Below are 20,102 nucleotides of genomic sequence, written 5' to 3'. Positions count from 1 at the left end.
TCTGGACAATGACTCCGATGATAATAATTTATTATACAGACAAAAATGTATTTGAGTACATTTCATTGTTTGTTTAACAATAACTCAAATATATTTTCTGCTCTATAATTAATTTTCTTTGAAATATAGACAAAAAAATCTGCAAATTCTTTGAGAAAATACGTTTTCAAAAAGTATTAAAAACCCCCACATGCAATCAGATTTTAAATTATACTATTAGCTATTATGCTTTTATATGGTAAATTTTGTTGATATTGATATTGAGATTGATATATGCCGGTACATCAGTAGAGGTAGTTCGTAAAATTTTAAATAATAGTATTAATTATTTGTAGTGATTTAAAGTCTAGTTTATATTACCAAATTTAAATTGATTGCAAAGGACGTGTATTATTGCATAAATAATTAAGATTCCCAAGAGAAAAGTCATTTAGTTTAACTTCTAAATTGAAATTACTACGCGATCTACATGTACTTGCAGCGCGGTTAAATATATAATCCGATGTTGTTTTCGATGGAAAATGTCCGAGTAGTTTCGAATAGGTCTACATACAAAAGTTAGTAGGCTATAGCCTCAAACAGTTAGTTTTCCACAAACAATTTTATTCTACCCATCACCGGTATGGCTACTTTGCTGAAATTTGCTGCACGGTTTAGCAACAATTTAACCCAAAAACACGTATTTGCAGCGAGTGTCAGGATGTCTTCTTACTTGATTCAAGACCCGAAATACTCCTGGTTGAAAGACCTTGGGCTTGATGTGGACAACAAAGGTGTCTTTTGCGGAGAATGGCTCGGAAACGGAGAGGTAAATTTTGGATTTGGTTCAACTGGCGGTTCAACTACATGTAAAACCCAACCAGCTTTTATAAAAAAAATATAAGTTTGTTTTCTGAGAAGAAATAACACCTGAAATGAATATCAAACACTAATTAAAATTGGATGGTTTTAAATCAAATTATATTTTTGCATGTCACTCTTAAAATGTCATTTTTTTCTAAAGGAAAATTTGTTTTGATATTGATAACAGGGTCAAGGTCAAACAAGGAAGGTGTGTCCGGCTATTTCCCACTAACATTTATTAATTTGCAGAATGCTGAGGAATATATAAGTTTTGTTTTTTAACCTTATTGCCAGATTTTATTTACGATTTTTGATATGGCAAATTCTTTTATATTACATGTAGTTCCATACACAAAAAATACATATCCAACGAATTATTATTAGTTTGATGTGTTTTTCTTCATTTCATACTGTCAAAACATAATTATGTATATACATGAAGGGCACTAGCTGAAGAACTTCAGCGAACACGTTATATATTACCTTTTGGGACGTGTTCGCTGAAGAGAACACCGTATCCAAACCCTACCAGAATTCGTGACATTTTTATGTCACGCTGTTATTTCACTTGTATGCATTGTACAGACAAAATAACTATATCCTCAGGTAAATGAAATAAAATGTAGTTCACAAACACATTTTCAAAACCAAAAAAACTCTATAGATTGTTTCAATAAATCCGATTATAAGCATTCCTTAACCCTTTGCATGCTGTGTAAATTGTCGTCTGCTCAAAAAAGTCGTCTGGTTTATTGTACATGTAAATTTCTTTCAATTTACTTAAAACTGTGGGGATATATTGACTGAGTGGCAAACAGCTTGGAACCTGACCAGGCGCCGAGTTACTCAGTGTTTGGTCTGGTTCCAAGCTGTTTGCAAAGCCTTTAAAATCGCCATCAGCAGCCTAAGGGTTAAAGCTGCACTCTCACAGATTGAACGTTTTGACAACTTTTTTATTTTTTGTCTTGGAACTAGCCAGTTTTTGCGAAAATCCATGAAAACCAGTGATAAAAGACTGCTGACAAAAAATTAGATCACAGATCGTTATATTTAAGGTTAAAATTAATGTTTAAAGCATTTTTCTTAAACCGTTCGGTTTAAGCCATAAAACATTGATTTTCGAACGGAAATATGCAAATTTGCGATCTGATCTTTGGTCAGCAATCTTTTATCATTGGTTTGCAGATATTTACGCAAAATTTTGCTTTTTCCAAGACAACAAATAAAAAAGTTGTAAAAACGGTTAATCTGTGAGAGTGCAGCTTTAACTACATGTAGGTCATAGTTGTGTTCAAATTTAATCACGTGATAACAAGATTTTCAGAAAATACCCATTTGATCTCACAAATGAAGTGTTTATTTTGCTGTTATTTTTCTATTTCAAATAATTAGTAAATAACTAATAACAAATTTGGAATAAATTAATTGTTTTTACTCATCAAAAGGTATTTTCAACCTTATTGCAATTGTTTTCAACTAAATGAACAATGTAATCCGATGCTGTAAATAGAATCCATTGATGTCATCATGGTCATGTGATTGCAGTCATTCAATTGCATCATCATACTTAGTTGATTCTGTTTGACTTTGGTATGGGGGTTACGCCATAACTTTAATGTGTAGAAAACATAAAAAAAATAATATCAACATTAAAGTTATGGAAGCCAGAACTAGAAGGGCACCTGCAAGGCTGCTGTTCACAGTTTTACAACAATTGGAACACTTCAGCCATGGGCGAATGGTTATGATGGTATTTAAGAGGTCTATCTTGAAGCTTGCCTGATATGGTTGAGTTGTTATGCTTGGCATAATTGTTGTCTGTGTCAGTCAAGTTTCGTTTTATTGTAAAGGAAATACCCAGTGTTTTAATGCATTTAATGCTTGTTTTGTGCAAAATATCTTTGCACTTACACGGAAATTATAAATATAAACCTTTATCTATTTCAAACATAAAATTCTTTGTTCAATACAATATCAATATTTTTCAAAACCCCCTTGTTTTTGCACAAACCTGTTTAGACGTTAGGAATTGGAAGAATCCCGTATAACACATCTATTATTTAAGACAAGCCGTGAACGCAAATCATCAATTCTGCCGCCTGCAATATATTATTTCACAATTATGACAATGTTAAAATAAGCATGACATATAAAAGTAACTATGTCATATGAATCAAGTACAGTTTTGAATATCTTTTTTTTTGGTCAAATGAAAAAATGTCTCTGTTCATGTGAGCTCAATCATTAAGTAAGGGGAATGTCATCTATAAAAAACAGTTGCGCATTGCAAAGAAACCTTTTATTTGTTTTCAACTAGCAATAGGGGATAAGGCTGATGTAAAACACTCTAAAGCACCAAAAAATTAGATGGTGTTGCTGCATTTGTGGGTACCCAGTCATCGAAATTAGACTTTTGGATGAACAAGCCCGAATGCTTATACTATTGCTTGGCATCAAATTTTTGAACAAGCCCTGATATATAAAATTCTGAATTTGAGCAAGCCTGAAAGACATTTTACCAGTGGCAGGCTTGTGCTAATTTCAACCACTGGGTTTCAGGTACTAAAATTGCATGGGAGTATCCTAAAAAAAGTACATTTCTCGAAAATACCTGTGTGTTCGTCCGGTCCCAATACACCCATCAAAGCTGGGTTTTTTTGCATGAACATATTGTTTTCAATTTTACTGTTTTATTATTTGTTGAGCCAGTCGGACACATCTCAATCTCAAAATGTTTTATCCAGATGGCACAATGCACACACCAAAGCTTTAGTGTTTACATTAATATTTGTCTTCCTCTTATGGAAGAGATAATGGTCTTAGCCCCACCAGAGTCACACTGTATTGACCTCCTAAAAGGGACAGGATGCCAGTGCTGGTTTGAAAGCAGGAAAAAGTCTCAATAGAGATTAATATCAGCTTACAGCTGAGTGGAGACATTTCATGTTGTTAAAGGGTTTAAGGTTTTAACTGATATTAAATTAGGTCTCTCTAATAGAGTTTAAATAAAAACTTTCTGACCCTCTGTATTTGGAGCTGCAATTATTTCAACAAATAATCAAGCCAAATTTATGTTATGAATACATGTATCTGCATGTTTTACAGTTAAGTTATTGTTGTGTTTCAGGTTGTGACTTCTTATTCTCCAACTACAAACCAGCCTATTGCCAAGGTCACTCAGGTGTGTATACTGACATTTTATAGTGCAGTTATTGAGTTACAAATGGTTATGCTTCATCAGTGTAAAAAAATCATTGTCTGTAACATTAATTATGATTCCTTATTAATTGCCTTGTCAATATTGTTTTATACATATTTTAGATTTATCTAGTCGCTCAAGTGTTGTATGGAATGTAATTATATTAATGTTAAATAACACAGTTTAATTATAAAACTTAAAATGTGAATCAAACCCAGGATCTAGAACTGGACTTGAGTGAATTGCAAAAGTATGATGATATATTGACTTTTGTTTCCAGGGTAACTCTAAAGACTATGAGAAAGCTGTGAAGGCAGCCAGGGAGGCGTGGCAGATCTGGGCAGAGGTGGGTATTAGCTAAGGTCAAAAGTTGGTCACTGACAGGATAAATACTAGCTGTGGTTATAAATAGGTTGGCGACAGGGCAAGTACTAGCTGTGGTCATAACTAAGTCAGTGATGGGATAAATTTTAGCTGTGGTAATTACTAGGTCAGTGATGGTGCAAGTTCTAGCTGTGCTCATTCCTAGGTTAGGGACAGGGCAAGTATAAGCTGAGGTCATTACTAGGTAAGGGACAGTGCAAGTACTAGCTGTGGTCATAAGTAGGTCAATGACGGGATAAATACTAGGTGTGGTCATTACTAGGTCAGTGACAGTGCAAGTTCTATTTCTGTTCATAACAATGTCAGTGAAAGCGAAAAATCTAGCTCTGGGTATGACTAGGTCATTTACAGGGCAAGTCCTAGCTGCAGTCATAACTAGGTCATTAACAGGGCATGTACAAGCTGTGGTCATAACTAAGTCAGTGGCAGGGCAAATACAAGCTGTGGTCATTACTAGGTCATTCACAGGGCAAATACTGGCTGTGGTCATTACTAGGTAATGAACAAGGCAAATACTGGCTGTGGTCATAACTAGGTCAGTAGCAGGGCAAATACAAGCCCTGGTCATTACTAGGTAATGAACAAGGCAAATACTGGCTGTGGTCATTACTAGGTAATGAACAAGGCAAATACTGGCTGTGGTCATTACTAGGTAATGAACAAGGCAAATACTGGCTGTGGTCATTACTAGGTAATGAACAAGGCAAATACTGGCTGTGGTCATTACTAGGTAATGAACAAGGCAAATACTGGCTGTGGTCATTACTAGGTAATGAACAAGGCAAATACTGGCTGTGGTCATTACTAGGTCATGAACAAGGCAAATACTAGCTGCAGTCATTACTAGGTCATTAACAGGGCAAATACTAGCTGTGGTCATAACTAGGTCAGTGGCAGGGCAAATACTAGCTGTGGTCATAACTAGGTCATTAACAGGACAAGTACTAGCTGTGGTCATAACTAGGTCATTAACAGGGCAAGTACTAGATGTGGTCATAACTAGGTCAGTGACAGGATATAAAGTACTAGCTGTGGCCATAGGTATGTTATTGAAAAGGCAAGAACTAGCTATGGTCGTAACTAGGTCTGTGACAGGGCAAGTACTAGCTGTTGACATAACTAGATCTGTGCGGTGAAAAAACACTGCAGCTCTTCTTATTCGTTTACAGAATGATGATAATTAAACAGTGATAAGTAGCTGTTATCATAACTAAGTCCAGTAAAGGTAGGACACTTACTAGTGAAAACAAAAACAATGCTTGAGGGGGAACTAGCTGCAGTCAAACCTAGGTCACTAATATAGCAGTGCTGTGGTCAAGACAAGATCAACAATAAAATGGAAACAGGATGTGGTCAAAACTAGGTCATCAAAAGGGTGTTAAAAGCTGTGGGGCAAAATTTATGTATTTAACAAGGCACTAAAGGGTGGGTACTAACTTCGGTAAAAAATAAACACATGACGGGGTGGGTACTAGCTGTGGTAAAATCTAGACACATAATAGGGTGGGTACTAGCTGTGGTGAAAACTAAACACATGATTGGGTGGGTACTAGCTGTGGTGAAAACTAAACACATGATTGGGTGGGTACTAGCTGTGTTGAAAACTAAACACATGATTGGGTGGGTACTAGCTGTGGTGAAAACTAAACACATGATTGGGTGGGTACTAGCTGCAGTGAAAACTAAACACATGATTGGGTGGGTACTAGCTGTGGTGAAAACTAAACACGTGATTGGGTGGGTACTAGCTGTGGTGAAAACTAGACACATGATAGGTTGGACACAAGCTTTGTAGAATACTAGACCCACAACAGGGTTTGTACAAGCTTTGGTGATAACTTGACGCATGAATGAGTGGGTACATGCTGTGGTGAAAACTAGACACATGACAGGGTTTGTACCAGCTGTGGTGAAAACTAGACACATTATAGGGAGGGTACCAGCTTTTGGGGAAAACTAGACACATGATAGGGTTTGAACAAGCTTTGATAAAAAATAGACACATGAATGGATGGGTACTAGCAGAGTTGAAAAGTAGGCACATAATATGGTGGGTTTGGGCTGTGGTGAAAACTAGACACATTATAGGGAGGGTACCAGCTTTTGGGGAAAACTAGACACATGATAGGGTTTGAACAAGCTTTGATAAAAAATAGACACATGAATGGATGGGTACTAGCAGAGTTGAAAAGTAGGCACATAATATGGTGGGTTTGGGCTGTGGTGAAAACTAGACACATTATAGGGTGGGTACCAGCTTTTGGGGAAAACTAGACACATGAAAGGGTGGGTACTAGCTGTGGTGAAAACTAGACACATGAAAGGGTGGGTACTAGCTGTGGTGAAAACTAGACACATAATAGGATGGGAACAAGCTGTGGTGAAAAATAGACACATAATAGGGTTGGTACTAGCTCTGGTTAAAAATAGACACATAATAGGGTTGGTACTAGCTCTGGTAAAAAATAAACACATGACGGGGTGGGTACTAGCTGTGGTAAAATGTAGACACATACTAGGGTGGGTACTAGCTCTGGTTAAAATAAACACATAATAGGGTGGGTACTAGCAGGGTGGGTACTAGCTGTGGTGAAAACTAGACACATACTAGGGTGGGTACTACCTGTTTTGAAAACTAAACACATGATTGGTTTGGTACTAGCTGTGGTGAAAACTATACACATAGTAGGGTGGATACTAGCTGTGGTGAAAACTAGACTCATACTAGGGTGGGTACTACCTGTTTTGAAAACTAAACACATGATTGGTTTGGTACTAGCTGTGGTGAAAACTATACACATAGTAGGGTGGGTACTAGCTGTGGTGAAAACTAGACACATACTAGGGTGGGTACTACCTGTTTTGAAAACTAAACACATGATTGGTTTGGTACTAGCTGTGGTGAAAACTATACACATACTAGGGTGGGTACTACCTGTTTTGAAAACTAAACACATGATTGGTTTGGTACTAGCTGTGGTGAAAACTATACACATAGTAGAGTGGGTACTAGCTGTGGTGAAAACTAGACTCATAATAGGGTGGGTACTAGCTCTGGTTGAAAATAGACACATAATGGGTAGGGTACTACAGTAAAACTGCGATCGCTCGAGGTCGCCAGGGACCGAGCCAAAACCTCGAGGGAACCGATGTTTCGAACGACTCGATTTTCAATTTTCCAGTTTGATATGAAATATCTTTCAGTGTATTTTAAGTTTGAAGTCGTCAACAGACTGTTTACAAAGACACCAATTATATGTTGCGTTGTGGAAATCGCTTATATGTTCAAAGGCTGTCGTAAACTAAATGTAAAACGCAAGAGATAAAACAATAAATAGAAATGTTTATTTTAACAAAAAAAAACACATTTTCGTAACAAGCAAAATTTGAATGACAGTACATATTGTGGCATTAGTTAGAATTAAGTTTCGCAAAATCAAGGGTTGTTGATTTGCGCATCTTGTCGGTTTCGTAAAGTTCTCACAGTTAACTTCTCGTCATTAACTTCTCATAATTATGATCTCAAATGCCCATATCAACTAATATCGATCATGCGTTAACAGTGATAAACGTTTTTTTACACCTTATCAAATTGCCTTTCAGCTGTCATTGCAATTTTTACAACTTGCGGAAATTTTAACAACTAGCAATTGTTTGTTTATTTTTGAACACGCGTTCGGGAAAAAGTGTGAAATTATGACCTCGAGGGAGCCATATGGTTTTGTGCACCATTTGTGTACTTGGGACCGAGGATATTGCTCGACTGCTCGACGTAATTATGTTTCGATGCAGCGTGGGTATATTTTATATGAAAATAGAAGGAAAAAAGTTCTGGACCAAGCTCAGACCTCAAGGGAACGTCGGTTCTCGAGGGAACGCAGTTTCACTGTAGCTCTAATTAAAACTAGACACATGATAGGGTTGGTATCAGGTGATGTGAAAACTAGACACATTATTAATAGGGTAGGTACTAGGTGTGGTGAAAACTAGACACATAAAAATTAGGGTGGGTATTAGGTGTGGTGAAAACTAGACACATGATAGTGTGGGTACAAGGTGTGGTGAAAACTAGACACATAATAATTAGGGTGGGTATTAGGTGTGGTGAAAACTAGACACATAATAATTAGGGTGGGTATTAGGTGTGGTGAAAACTAGACACATAATAATTAGGGTGGGTATTAGGTGTGGTGAAAACTAGACACATAATAATTCGGGTGGGTATTAGGTGTGGTGAAAACTAGACACATAGTTATTAGGGTGGGTATTAGGTGTGGTGAAAACTAGACACATAATAATTAGGGTGGGTACAAGGTGTGGTGAAAACTAAACACATAATACACATAATAGGGTTGGTAATAGCTGTGGTGAAAACTAGACACATGATAGGGTTGGTACTAGCTGTGGTGAAAACTAGACACATAATATGGTTGGTATTAGCTGTGGTGAAAACTATACACATAGTAGGGTTGGTATTAGCTGTGGTGAAAACTAGACACATGATAGGGTTGGTAAGGCCACTCCTTTTTTATTTTTTGGTTTACAAGAATTTTTGGGGAAAATGTCCACCGGGCGGTCGAAAAAAAAGAAGAAAAAAAAGGAAAAAAGTCACAAAACATACTCTTAAAGGGTAAAAATCAGAGAACAACATAAAAACATTGAAAATTTATATCATTTACATGACATTTTAAATTTTTAAACTGCTATTAATGCATGTTTTAATACACTCAAAGTTTCAAAGTTCTAATTAAACACACCGTTTAAATCTTACATACTGTGCATATAAAACATCAATGAAATTGACTATAAAACATGTTTACATGTATAAACTACACGTTTTATCAAAGATACATTGAATATCACTCAGCAAGACATTTGTTAAGCTTCAAGGGTATGCTAAAGCAAAAGTGAATGCAGAACACTAAACTGAACAATATTAAATTGAAAAAAGAGAAGGCAATTTTACGCATTAAAATACAAAAAATTGCACTGTATTAAAACAATACATAATATTTTCTAAACATTGTTTCAGTTATTTCAATATTGGAAAATGCCAATAACGTGAAATAATTACCAATTTTGTAAATAAGAAAGTAACATTTTATGAAGACATTTGAGCTTTAACATTGTGAAAGCAATTCCTGAAAAACTAAAAACCAAACTAGACCTAGATTTGAGTTTTAATAACCTTTACCATGGTGGGTCCTAGTTATGTGTAACCCGATCCATGCTAAGTTCGGATATTTTCGGACCGGGATATTTACCATGGGATGTTCACCAAATCCATTTCAAATTCAAATCTTGCAGCAAATTACCACATCAGTACATAAAAATCACATAACAAAATAATAAATCTAGCATGTGACTTAACTTTATGTACCAATGATAGTAACAGAGAAATCCATAATTATGTATCGGATATTTTCATCTTCTCCCAACTCCACCATTTTGCCTATACACGAGTTCACAGGGCATCTATACTTCATGCTTGTTTATTTTCATTTTAAAGAGTATTCCTTGGTTACAACAACAAATCTCATTTATAGTGAAATATCAAGTTAATTACAAATTGAAATGGACTTATTCAAAATAGTTTTCCGTGTTGTTTTATCTAAATGTTTTGCACACAACTCCTGGCATTAGTATTAAAATGTCATTGAGACATGTGTTCAACTCTTTCATTGTTTTTACTCTACTATTGACCCAAACATGAATAAACATGTAATCTAGAATAAACACAAGCTTTACATTGACTCAATAACAAGTATTTCCAAACCATTTTGTGATTTTAAATCCATAAACACCATCGACCGAACTTGTGAAATTAGGTCACCGGTATCAACTTAAAAATTTTTACTTTCGATTTCACCACTCACACTTAGTTCACACTTAGTGCACTGTTATTTGATATTTAACCATAAAATGTTATAAAATGTTTTTCTCACACATAATTTACAGATATTTGTGTCTACTAATTCGATGGCAGCCGCTGACAATTTTATTTTTTATCTATAAACAACAATATTTTCATGACCTAAATTGGCGGGGAATAACAACAATCACGTGACAGTTATTGTTTGTGTCGGCTGTTAAATTTGCCAATGTTTATTGCTATTGTTATTTTAACAACTCCTGCATATTTTAATTAATTATTTCATACAAAGAATGACTGCTATCGTCAATTCCGCCATTGCAATCGGCGCTGCCATAACAGTTGACTGGCTCACATGCTATCACTATAAATTGGCAAATACGGCCACGGAACAACAAACCAGTCGAGATCTACTGCATTCGTATTCTTATCTGTGCGTTTTTCTTTCGTTTCGCACCAAAGTCAATACGGTCGTGAAAATAATTTTGAAAAATTAGTGAAATTCATTTTTTATTTTTTTTGTACTTTTCGGAAAATTAGACCCGCCGGTTTTGTAAACCAATTTATATAAAAGTAGTGGCCTAATAGCTGTGGTGAAAACTAGACACATGATAGGGTTGGTACTAGCTGTGGTGAAAACTAGACACATAGTAGGGTTGGTATTAGCTGTGGTGAAAACTAGACACATGATAGGGTTGGTATTAGCTGTGGTGAAAACTAGACACATAGTAGGGTTGGTATTAGCTGTGGTGAAAACTAGACACATAATAGGGTTGGTATTAGCTGTGGTAAACTAAACACATAGTAGGGTTGGTATTAGCTGTGGTGAAAACTAGACACATAGTAGGGTTGGTATTAGCTGTGGTGAAAACTAGACACATAGTAGGGTTGGTATTAGCTGTGGTGAAAACTAGACACATAATAGGGTTGGTATTAGCTGTGGTGAAAATTAGACACATAGTAGGGTTGGTATTAGCTGTGGTGAAAACTAGACACATAATAGGGTTGGTATTAGCTGTGGTGAAAACTAGACACATAGTAGGGTTGGTATTAGCTGTGGAGAAAACTAGACACATAGTAGGGTTGGTATTAGCTGTGGAGAAAACTAGACACATAATAGGGTTGGTACTAGCTGTGGTGAAAACTAGACACATGATAGGGTTGGTACTAGCTGTGGTGAAAACTAGACACATAATAGGGTTGGTACTAGCTGTGGTGAAAACTAGACACATAATAGGGTTGGTACTAGCTGTGGTGAAAACTAGACACATGATAGGGTTGGTACTAGCTGTGGTGAAAACTAGACACATAATAGGGTTGGTATTAGCTGTGGTGAAAACTAGACACATAGTAGGGTTGGTACTAGCTGTGGTGAAAACTAGACACATGATAGGGTTGGTACTAGCTGTGGTGAAAACTAGACACATAATAGGGTTGGTACTAGCTGTGGTGAAAACTAGACACATAGTAGGGTTGGAACTAGCTGTGGTGAAAACTAAACACATGATAGGGTTGGTACTAGCTGTGGTGAAAACTAGACACATAATAGGGTTGGTACTAGCTGTGGTGAAAACTAGACACATAGTAGGGTTTGTACTAGCTGTGGTGAAAACTAGACACATAATAGGGTTGGTATTAGCTGTGGTGAAAACTAGACACATAATAGGGTTGGTATAAGCTGTGGTGAAAACTAGACACATAGTAGGGTTGGTACTAGCTGTGGTGAAAACTAGACACATGATAGGGTTGGTATTAGCTGTGGTGAAAACTAGACACATAATAGGGTTGGTACTAGCTGTGGTGAAAACTAGACACATGATAGGGTTGGTACTAGCTGTGGTGAAAACTAGACACATAATAGGGTTGGTATTAGCTGTGGTGAAAACTAGACACATAATAGGGTTGGTATAAGCTGTGGTGAAAACTAGACACATAGTAGGGTTGGTACTAGCTGTGGTGAAAACTAGACACATGATAGGGTTGGTACTAGCTGTGGTGAAAACTAGACACATAGTAGGGTTGGTACTAGCTGTGGTGAAAACTAGACACATGATAGGGTTGGTACTAGCTGTGGTGAAAACTAGACACATAATAGGGTTGGTACTAGCTGTGGTGAAAACTAGACACATAGTAGGGTTGGTATTAGCTGTGGTGAAAACTAGACACATAATAGGGTTGGTACTAGCTGTGGTGAAAACTAGACACATAGTAGGGTTGGTATTAGCTGTGGTGAAAACTAGACACATAATAGGGTTGGTACTAGCTGTGGTGAAAACTAGACACATAATAGGGTTGGTATTAGCTGTGGTAAACTAAACACATAGTAGGGTTGGTATTAGCTGTGGTGAAAACTAGACACATGATAGGGTTGGTATTAGCTGTGGTGAAAACTAGACATATGATAGGGTTGGTACTAGCTGTGGTGAAAACTAGACACATATTAGGGTTGGTATTAGCTGTGGTGAAAACTAGACACATGATAGGGTTGGTATTAGCTGTGGTGAAAACTAGACACATAGTAGGGTTGGTATTAGCTGTGGTGAAAACTAAACACATAATAGGGTTGGTATTAGCTGTGGTGAAAACTAGACACATAGTAGGGTTGGTATTAGCTGTGGTGAAAACTAGACACATGATAGGGTTGGTATTAGCTGTGGTGAAAACTAAACACATAATAGGGTTGGTATTAGCTGTGGTGAAAACTAGACACATAGTAGGGTTGGTATTAGCTGTGGTGAAAACTAGACACATGATAGGGTTGGTACTAGCTGTGGTGAAAACTAGACACATAATAGGGTTGGTATTAGCTGTGGTGAAAACTAGACACATAGTAGGGTTGGTATTAGCTGTGGTGAAAACTAGACACATAGTAGGGTTGGTATTAGCTGTGGTGAAAACTAGACACATGATAGGGTTGGTATTAGCTGTGGTGAAAACTAGACACATAATAGGGTTGGTATTAGCTGTGGTGAAAACTAGACACATAGTAGGGTTGGTACTAGCTGTGGTGAAAACTAAACACATGATAGGGTTGGTACTAGCTGTGGTTGAAACTAAGCTGAAAGAACATGATAGTGTGGGTGCCAGCAGTGGTCAAAACTAGATTTATAATAGGTTTGGTAAAAGCTTAAATGAAAATAAGAAGGTTAAAACAAGCTTTGTTCAAAACTTGGGTCATTAACAGCGCCTGTACTATCTGTAATATTTTTCCAGTTTTAAGCTGATCTAGGGAAACATTTAGTTAATCCATCAGATCTGCCATAAACAAGAGCAATGCATCAAGTGAAATGATTAAATGCATCCAATGTTCTGTTACAGAGTGCCTCCAGAAATAGTGTTCTTGGAATAGGAAGATATATTCGAAAATATTATATTAGGAAAAGATGATGGAGTGGTGTTTTTTGGAAAAATAAATTGGGGTCTGTTGTCTCCAAACTGCATGCTTTTTCAATATAATTGAGCTTTGGTGTCTAAAATGAAATTGATTGCTCATTGGAAAACCAAAATACAACACAACGAAACTCTTTATGTAATTTGGTCATAGTAAATTATGTTTCTTTATTCCTTTATCTCTTAATATTTAGGTACAGCCTATTATAAATTTCTGTTTGAATTAAGTTAATCACATTTTGAATCATTATCAATAATGAAAGAAATTGATGCATTGTTTTGTCCCTGGTTCAATAACTGCTGGTGCATATATATATTTTGCCTTGATTTTGTTAGGAAATACCAACCCAAAAGTTAAGCCCAGCAAGCATTGCAATGTTAACGGGTCAAAATGCCTTCTCGATGAAATATGTCAGCATAATTACTAGATAACACTAAAGTAAAATCTTTAGAGAATATTAGACATTCTTGAATCTCATATAAGGCGTATAGTTCATTATTTTCCTTCATGAATTGCGATTATTATTTTATTTTTTTGTCTCCACAGAGTTTGTTGTGGGTTTTTTTAATGAAAAAGGTCTGGGTATTGATAGCCTTGTTGTTGGCGTTATTCGCATCATTGTTGTCATAATGCCAAAACCTGAACTTTGTATTAGCAGTGTGCGAAATTAACCTTTTTGACCTGGTAGCCAATGGGGCTACAGACTTTGAGATTTCTGTAGCCCGAGCCAGATTTCCATAGCCCACAGGTTAACAAAAAAAACACATCTTGAGTACCTTATATGGTTTAAAGAAAGGAATAATATGACAACTGTCTGGGAGTTGGAATGTTATTAGTGCCGGCAACTGTTAGCGCGATGATTGTAATGCCAGTCGGGCTATCTTAAGCGATTTTTTTCGTAACCCGGGTCAATTTTTTGTCTCCACGGTGATCTGGCTACCGTTAATGTCGCACACTGTATTAGCCATTACTCATTTAATTGATTCAAATGCAAGATCTACTCATGTATAACTAGGCTTGTAACTCGGGCTTTACCATTTGTCCTGTTACGTTCCTTGTTCAACTGAAAACAACAACAAAAGACAATTGATTCGGTTTGCTGACTGCTCTTATTTGTGCCCTGTGGGTTTTTTTCCTGAACAATTTGGCTGAAATTTGAAATCATATTTTTTCCTAGATGACCCTTAAACTATTAAAGAGTTGGTAGATTCTTAAATAATCAAACTTAATCACCTTCTTATATCTTTTCTGTCCATTGTGTTAAAGCATTTGCATTCATTTCTAGGAAAATTTGTTATTCTCAATATAAGTGAAAATGACACATTTTGGCATTCTGAAAGACCCTTGTCATATTCCTCAATTGTTGAGAAAAACGCACTGTTGTATGACCATGTTACCATGTTTTCTTTGTTGACAGGTACCTGCTCCACAGCGGGGAGAAATTGTGAGGCAGATTGGTCAGGCCTTGAGGGACAAAATAGACTTACTGGGAAGAATGGTACTAACACAACTTATTATCGTATTTAATCAATTACTTATCTTTTAGAAGTCTAGGAGTCCCTTCGCTAATCAGCATCTTTGTTTATAACTTTTATTTATTAGTCAAGTGGTTATGTTTATTTCTCATATCATTACCTATTCGTACCTATTTTAAATGATATCCTACCATAAAAAGTTGTCACAAGGATTTGAAATACTGTTCTTTGTACATTGAAAACCCTCTATTCAGACCACCTATGGGACTTTGAGAAAATGGTCTTAATATCAGGGTGGTCTCAATACTGAGTTTGTGCTGATTAGGTATGTGAATAACGGGTTGCCAGTTTTTCTTTTGATATACAACCTTTGTATTAAAGAAGAAAACGATCAGGTCATAAAAAAATTGGTCTCATTAGTGGGTCGTGAAAATGGGGTGGTTGCATATAGGGTTTTTACAGTATACTTAAAGGAATAAAAAAGAGATGTATTACTTCAACAATGACCTATACATAACTGATAACATTATAAATGTCCTCTTATTTAGTGATTTTAGAATTTGTTGGCTGTCCATGGCTTATATTATGTCAATTAGTATAACTTAATAAGTTGTTGCATCTTTAATGCTATCAGGAGTCACTAGAGGTTGGAAAGATCCTGGGCGAGGGAGTTGGGGAGGTCCAGGAGTATATCGATGTGTGCGACTACGCTGTTGGCCTTTCACGCATGTTTGCTGGTCATGTCTTCCCATCTGAGCGTAAGTTTTGTATTATGGCCGTGTGAAATTGCCTTAAAATCTTTTACCCATTTGGCTATCACATGTCTGTGGAGATTAATATCCATGTTAAGAATTGGAAAAAAAACACTAATTGTTGAGAGCTGTAAACATTTGCTTACTTTGCAAAGATTTAGTTAATTACCCAATGAGTAATGAGTAATGAGAACATAAAAACTTATAATCAAATGATGCTTGTTGGTCATGGTTTTTATAAGTTTTAGTGCCATAATATGGCTCAAAGTTCTTTTTGCTTCCTTTTGCAGCTTCAAATTCACACTTATCTATAATAATATTTCCAACTTTTTAAATGTAGTTAATTTTTCTTAACCATAGGGGTCTAGAATAGTCTTTTGTTGTTGTGTTTGGATTTGTTGTAAAAAATGTTACCATGATATAACTTTTTCAACCTTGTTGTGAAGTCGGGACATATTTTTTAATTTTTTTAGCTCGACTATTCGAAGAATAAGGAGAGCTATACTACTCACCCAAGCGTCGGTGTCGGCGTCACACCTTGGCACACTGAAAAGCGGCTGAAAAGTCGAGCGCGCTGTCTCTGTGACAGCTCTTGTTTGTTTTGTTTTAAGTATATTTGTCCTTTTTCCTGATGTGTTATTCCCAGAGTAATCCTTATAAAGGTGCTATTTAAAGGTTATAGACCATAGGGACTTCACAAAGCTGGCATAACTATGCGTGATGACATTTGAAACATTAATGGACTTAGCAAGGCTTAGAATTTCATGTGTTGTAAGAAAGACAAAAAAACAAAAATGAACTGTATGCAGTTAATGCCAATAAACCATTTTCCAGTAATCTCAGTTTAGTACCAGCGAAATGAATTTGCTACAATAAAGACACCTTATGAGAAAGCTAAGTCCTAATGTTAATTAATGAGAGGCACGTCAATATTTGGGACGGTAAAATATGGGACAAACTGAACTGTTTCTAATTGATTTATTTAACCACTTTTCTTGCCATTTTTTGAAACCACCTTTTTAAAATAAGCCTAGTAAGTCCAAGATTTTGGACTAGTAAAATTCTGCCAAGTTAAACTTAATGGATACTTTTCTGCAAGGGGAAACAGTCTGTAAATTGTAGAGAATTTCAAGGAAAAAATCACTGTTAATCCATATGCATTTCTTTTGTATATGCCTTACTACAACCAAGTATACTGTAATACATCCAGTACCCGGTTGTGTTACAGGTAAGGGTCACGCCCTTCTGGAGCAGTGGAACCCTCTTGGTGTAGTTGGTGTGATCACAGCATTCAACTTCCCTGTCGCAGTGTACGGCTGGAACTCTGCCATTGCCATGGTCTGCGGAAACTGCATGCTGTGGTAGGTGTGGCCTTACTATGTATGAAGTAGTGGTTCCTGTGATATATGTCAAAAAAGATTTGTTGTTGTTGCTTTTTAGGAATAATCAAAGCATTTAATGCCAAACATATTCATAAACTTATAAACATAATTATATTACTTAAAGTATATAAATGCATGCCAAAATCATATGAATGAATAAAGATAATCTATTTTAAAACTAATAGGCAACAAGCAAATGTAGAACATGTAGAATCAACAGGTAATTCAACTTTAGGTAGTAAGTTTTTTAACATAAAAATGTATCTTTTTTTCTCATTTATTTTTCACATGGAGTATATTCATTTATTTTTCACATAGAGTATATATCAGCACACAGTTCTAAATTCTCAACCTATACAACAATTCTATGCATTTTGTTAGGATAAACATGTTTACAAAAACAATAATGCTCACAAATAAACCCATACTCATACACAAGCGTGTATGTATACATACATGCACATATACACATGCATACACACTAGTTTGTTGGATGTTTTTACAACGTCCCCTATACTAGCTAATGTCAAAAATGTTGATGAACTGTGTCTTGATTTTGATGTGAGACTCTGTATGCAGTTTGATGTTGGTTCCATTACACTTCAATAAACCTGTCATATCATTAATTTTGCTCATAGGCTTTAAGAGTATAGTATGTTGATTGGCAGGAGTGTGGCCAGCTGGGCAGGATTGCTTCAACAAAATTTGTGTCCAGGTCTTAACTTTGCCATGCATAGGGGGATTTTAAAATAACTTGGCACAAATGTTCACAATGACAAGACGGTGTGCCGCTTGTTAGACCCATGTCTAAAGGTTGGGATCACACTTCAGGGTTATTGGTCAAGATCCTTGTATGTTCGCTTGTCCAGGATAAAGTTTGGCCATGCATTGGGTTTTTTTACAATAACTTGGCACAATTGTTCACCATGAAAAGCCTGACTGTCATGTGCTTGACCAATGTCTGTAATTTGGCTTGTTTGGGCTATAATGGGCCATGCACAGTGTGTTTAACAAGACAGTATTTGTCTTTAGCATGACCCATGTCTGTAGGTCAAAATTCAAGGTCACACTTAAAGTTCATTTTTCAAAATTGCTTGTTGCTGGGCCATGCAGTCAGGGATCATAAAATGAATTGGTACAAAATGTTCACCATAAGAATTCTATTACATGACCAATATCAGTAGGCCAAATGTTGATAGCACACATAAGGGTAATAGGTCCAAATTCTTGGATTTTGGCTTGTCCAGCTGTTTCTTGGCCATGCAATAGAGGTTTTTGAAAATATTTCACACATATGTTAACCTTGAGCAACTGGTTCCTGGCATACAAGACCCATGGCCATTCATTGGATTCTTTTGACAATTACTTGGCACACTTTTTTTAGCATTTAATGCCAGAGTGTTTTGTGCAAGACCAATGTCTGTAGGTCAAGGTCACACAGATTGAACTCCTGGTTTTCAACACCTTGTGACATGTCTTCTTTAGAAATTTGAGTTTACAGCAATAAAGGTATTTTTAATTAAAAATGCAGTTAGATGCCATATTGATTTTAATACTTTTTAAAAACCACTTAGTTTCATTTATAAAAAGAGAAGCATACAGTGGCTTAATTTCTTGGTATTGACAGCAGCAATATTAAGAAATTGGAAGAAAAATACATGTTCTCAAGACAGTTGCCTTATAATTGCAAAGAAGATGCATTTTCATGATCTTGATATCTTGTTTACAAAAGGTCATAAAATTAAACATTCATTTTCATTTAGATTTAATTGTATTTTGCAAATCTTACACAATGTTTAGAGTAAAATAGTGGCAAATGCATTTTTAGCTTGACAATTTGAAGAATTAGGAGGCTTTTCTACTCTTACCAGGGTTGGCTTCACAAAGTTGTCCAGGATCATCGAACAATGAGGTTGCATAACTCCATATGATCTCATATACAAATTATGGCCCCTGGTTGTCTTAAAATTGTGTTAAAGATTTAGGACATATTGCAGCATGTCTTGTTTATTTATTTAATTTAAAAAAAAAAATTGTTTTTAACAGGAACATGTTACATCATTATTGTATTCATTTCTAAGACAAAGCCACGTAGAGTCAAGCGTGCTGCCCTACGACAGATCTTCTTATAACAATGAAATATTTCTTGTATTAACACAGAAAGTTGTTGTTTTTTATCCAAAATATTGTATGCAGAGTAAAAAGTATTGTGGAAAGGAAGCACATGATATGTATTGATTTAGAGGTGTGTTCTTGATGCTATCTAAATGTCATCCATTTTAGGAAGGGAGCGCCTTCCACACCCCTCACCAGTGTCGCTATAACCAAGTAAGTCTACCTATACTTCTTCTACAGTTGTAAAATTGATCAAATTACAAGTTAATTCATCACTGCTGTCCAAGCTGTTTCCTTCTGCAATAAAAGCTCCTTGCCAGCAAACAAAATTAGATGCTAACTATTACTAGATAACCAGACAAATTTCATTATTTAAAGGCACAACCATAATTGATCATCAAATTGCAAATAATGGAAAGTGCACTTCTTGCTGAATTTCACATTTAATTGACAGTTGATTATTTCCAGAACTTCTGTTCCTAATATAATTCAAAATTTCGAATTTTCATATTGAATGTCAAAATAATTACTGGATCCATTGGATATAATTTATTATGATGGTAGGACTCAATACAAGATCTTAATAATGGATGATCATACTTGATAATCCCCAATTTTAGGGGCCCATCAGTGAATATTCGATTATATTCAATCACGATTTCTAACAAATTGTTATTGCCTCTCATGTC

At 35.9% G+C, this 20,102-nt stretch overlaps 1 protein-coding gene across 1 annotated transcript in view; it reads left to right on the top strand.

Moving 5' to 3' along the window:
• The first annotated feature begins 613 nt into the window (after positions 1-613).
• LOC128228037 (alpha-aminoadipic semialdehyde dehydrogenase-like) overlaps positions 614-20,102 on the top strand; it is a 33,531-nt gene continuing 14,042 nt past the window's right edge. The window contains exons 1-7 of the mRNA XM_052939071.1: positions 614-808; positions 3,971-4,024; positions 4,323-4,388; positions 15,107-15,187; positions 15,799-15,922; positions 17,145-17,277; positions 19,582-19,626. Coding sequence (XP_052795031.1) covers positions 623-808; positions 3,971-4,024; positions 4,323-4,388; positions 15,107-15,187; positions 15,799-15,922; positions 17,145-17,277; positions 19,582-19,626 — 689 coding nt within the window. The 5' untranslated portion in view covers positions 614-622. The remainder of the gene's footprint in view (positions 809-3,970; positions 4,025-4,322; positions 4,389-15,106; positions 15,188-15,798; positions 15,923-17,144; positions 17,278-19,581; positions 19,627-20,102) is intronic.

The sequence above is a fragment of the Mya arenaria genome, chromosome 3, assembly GCF_026914265.1.
Source record: "Mya arenaria isolate MELC-2E11 chromosome 3, ASM2691426v1".
Classification (NCBI taxonomy): domain Eukaryota; kingdom Metazoa; phylum Mollusca; class Bivalvia; order Myida; family Myidae; genus Mya; species Mya arenaria.
Note: the sequence above shows the minus strand (reverse complement) of the source record. Positions and strands in the feature narration are given on the sequence as shown.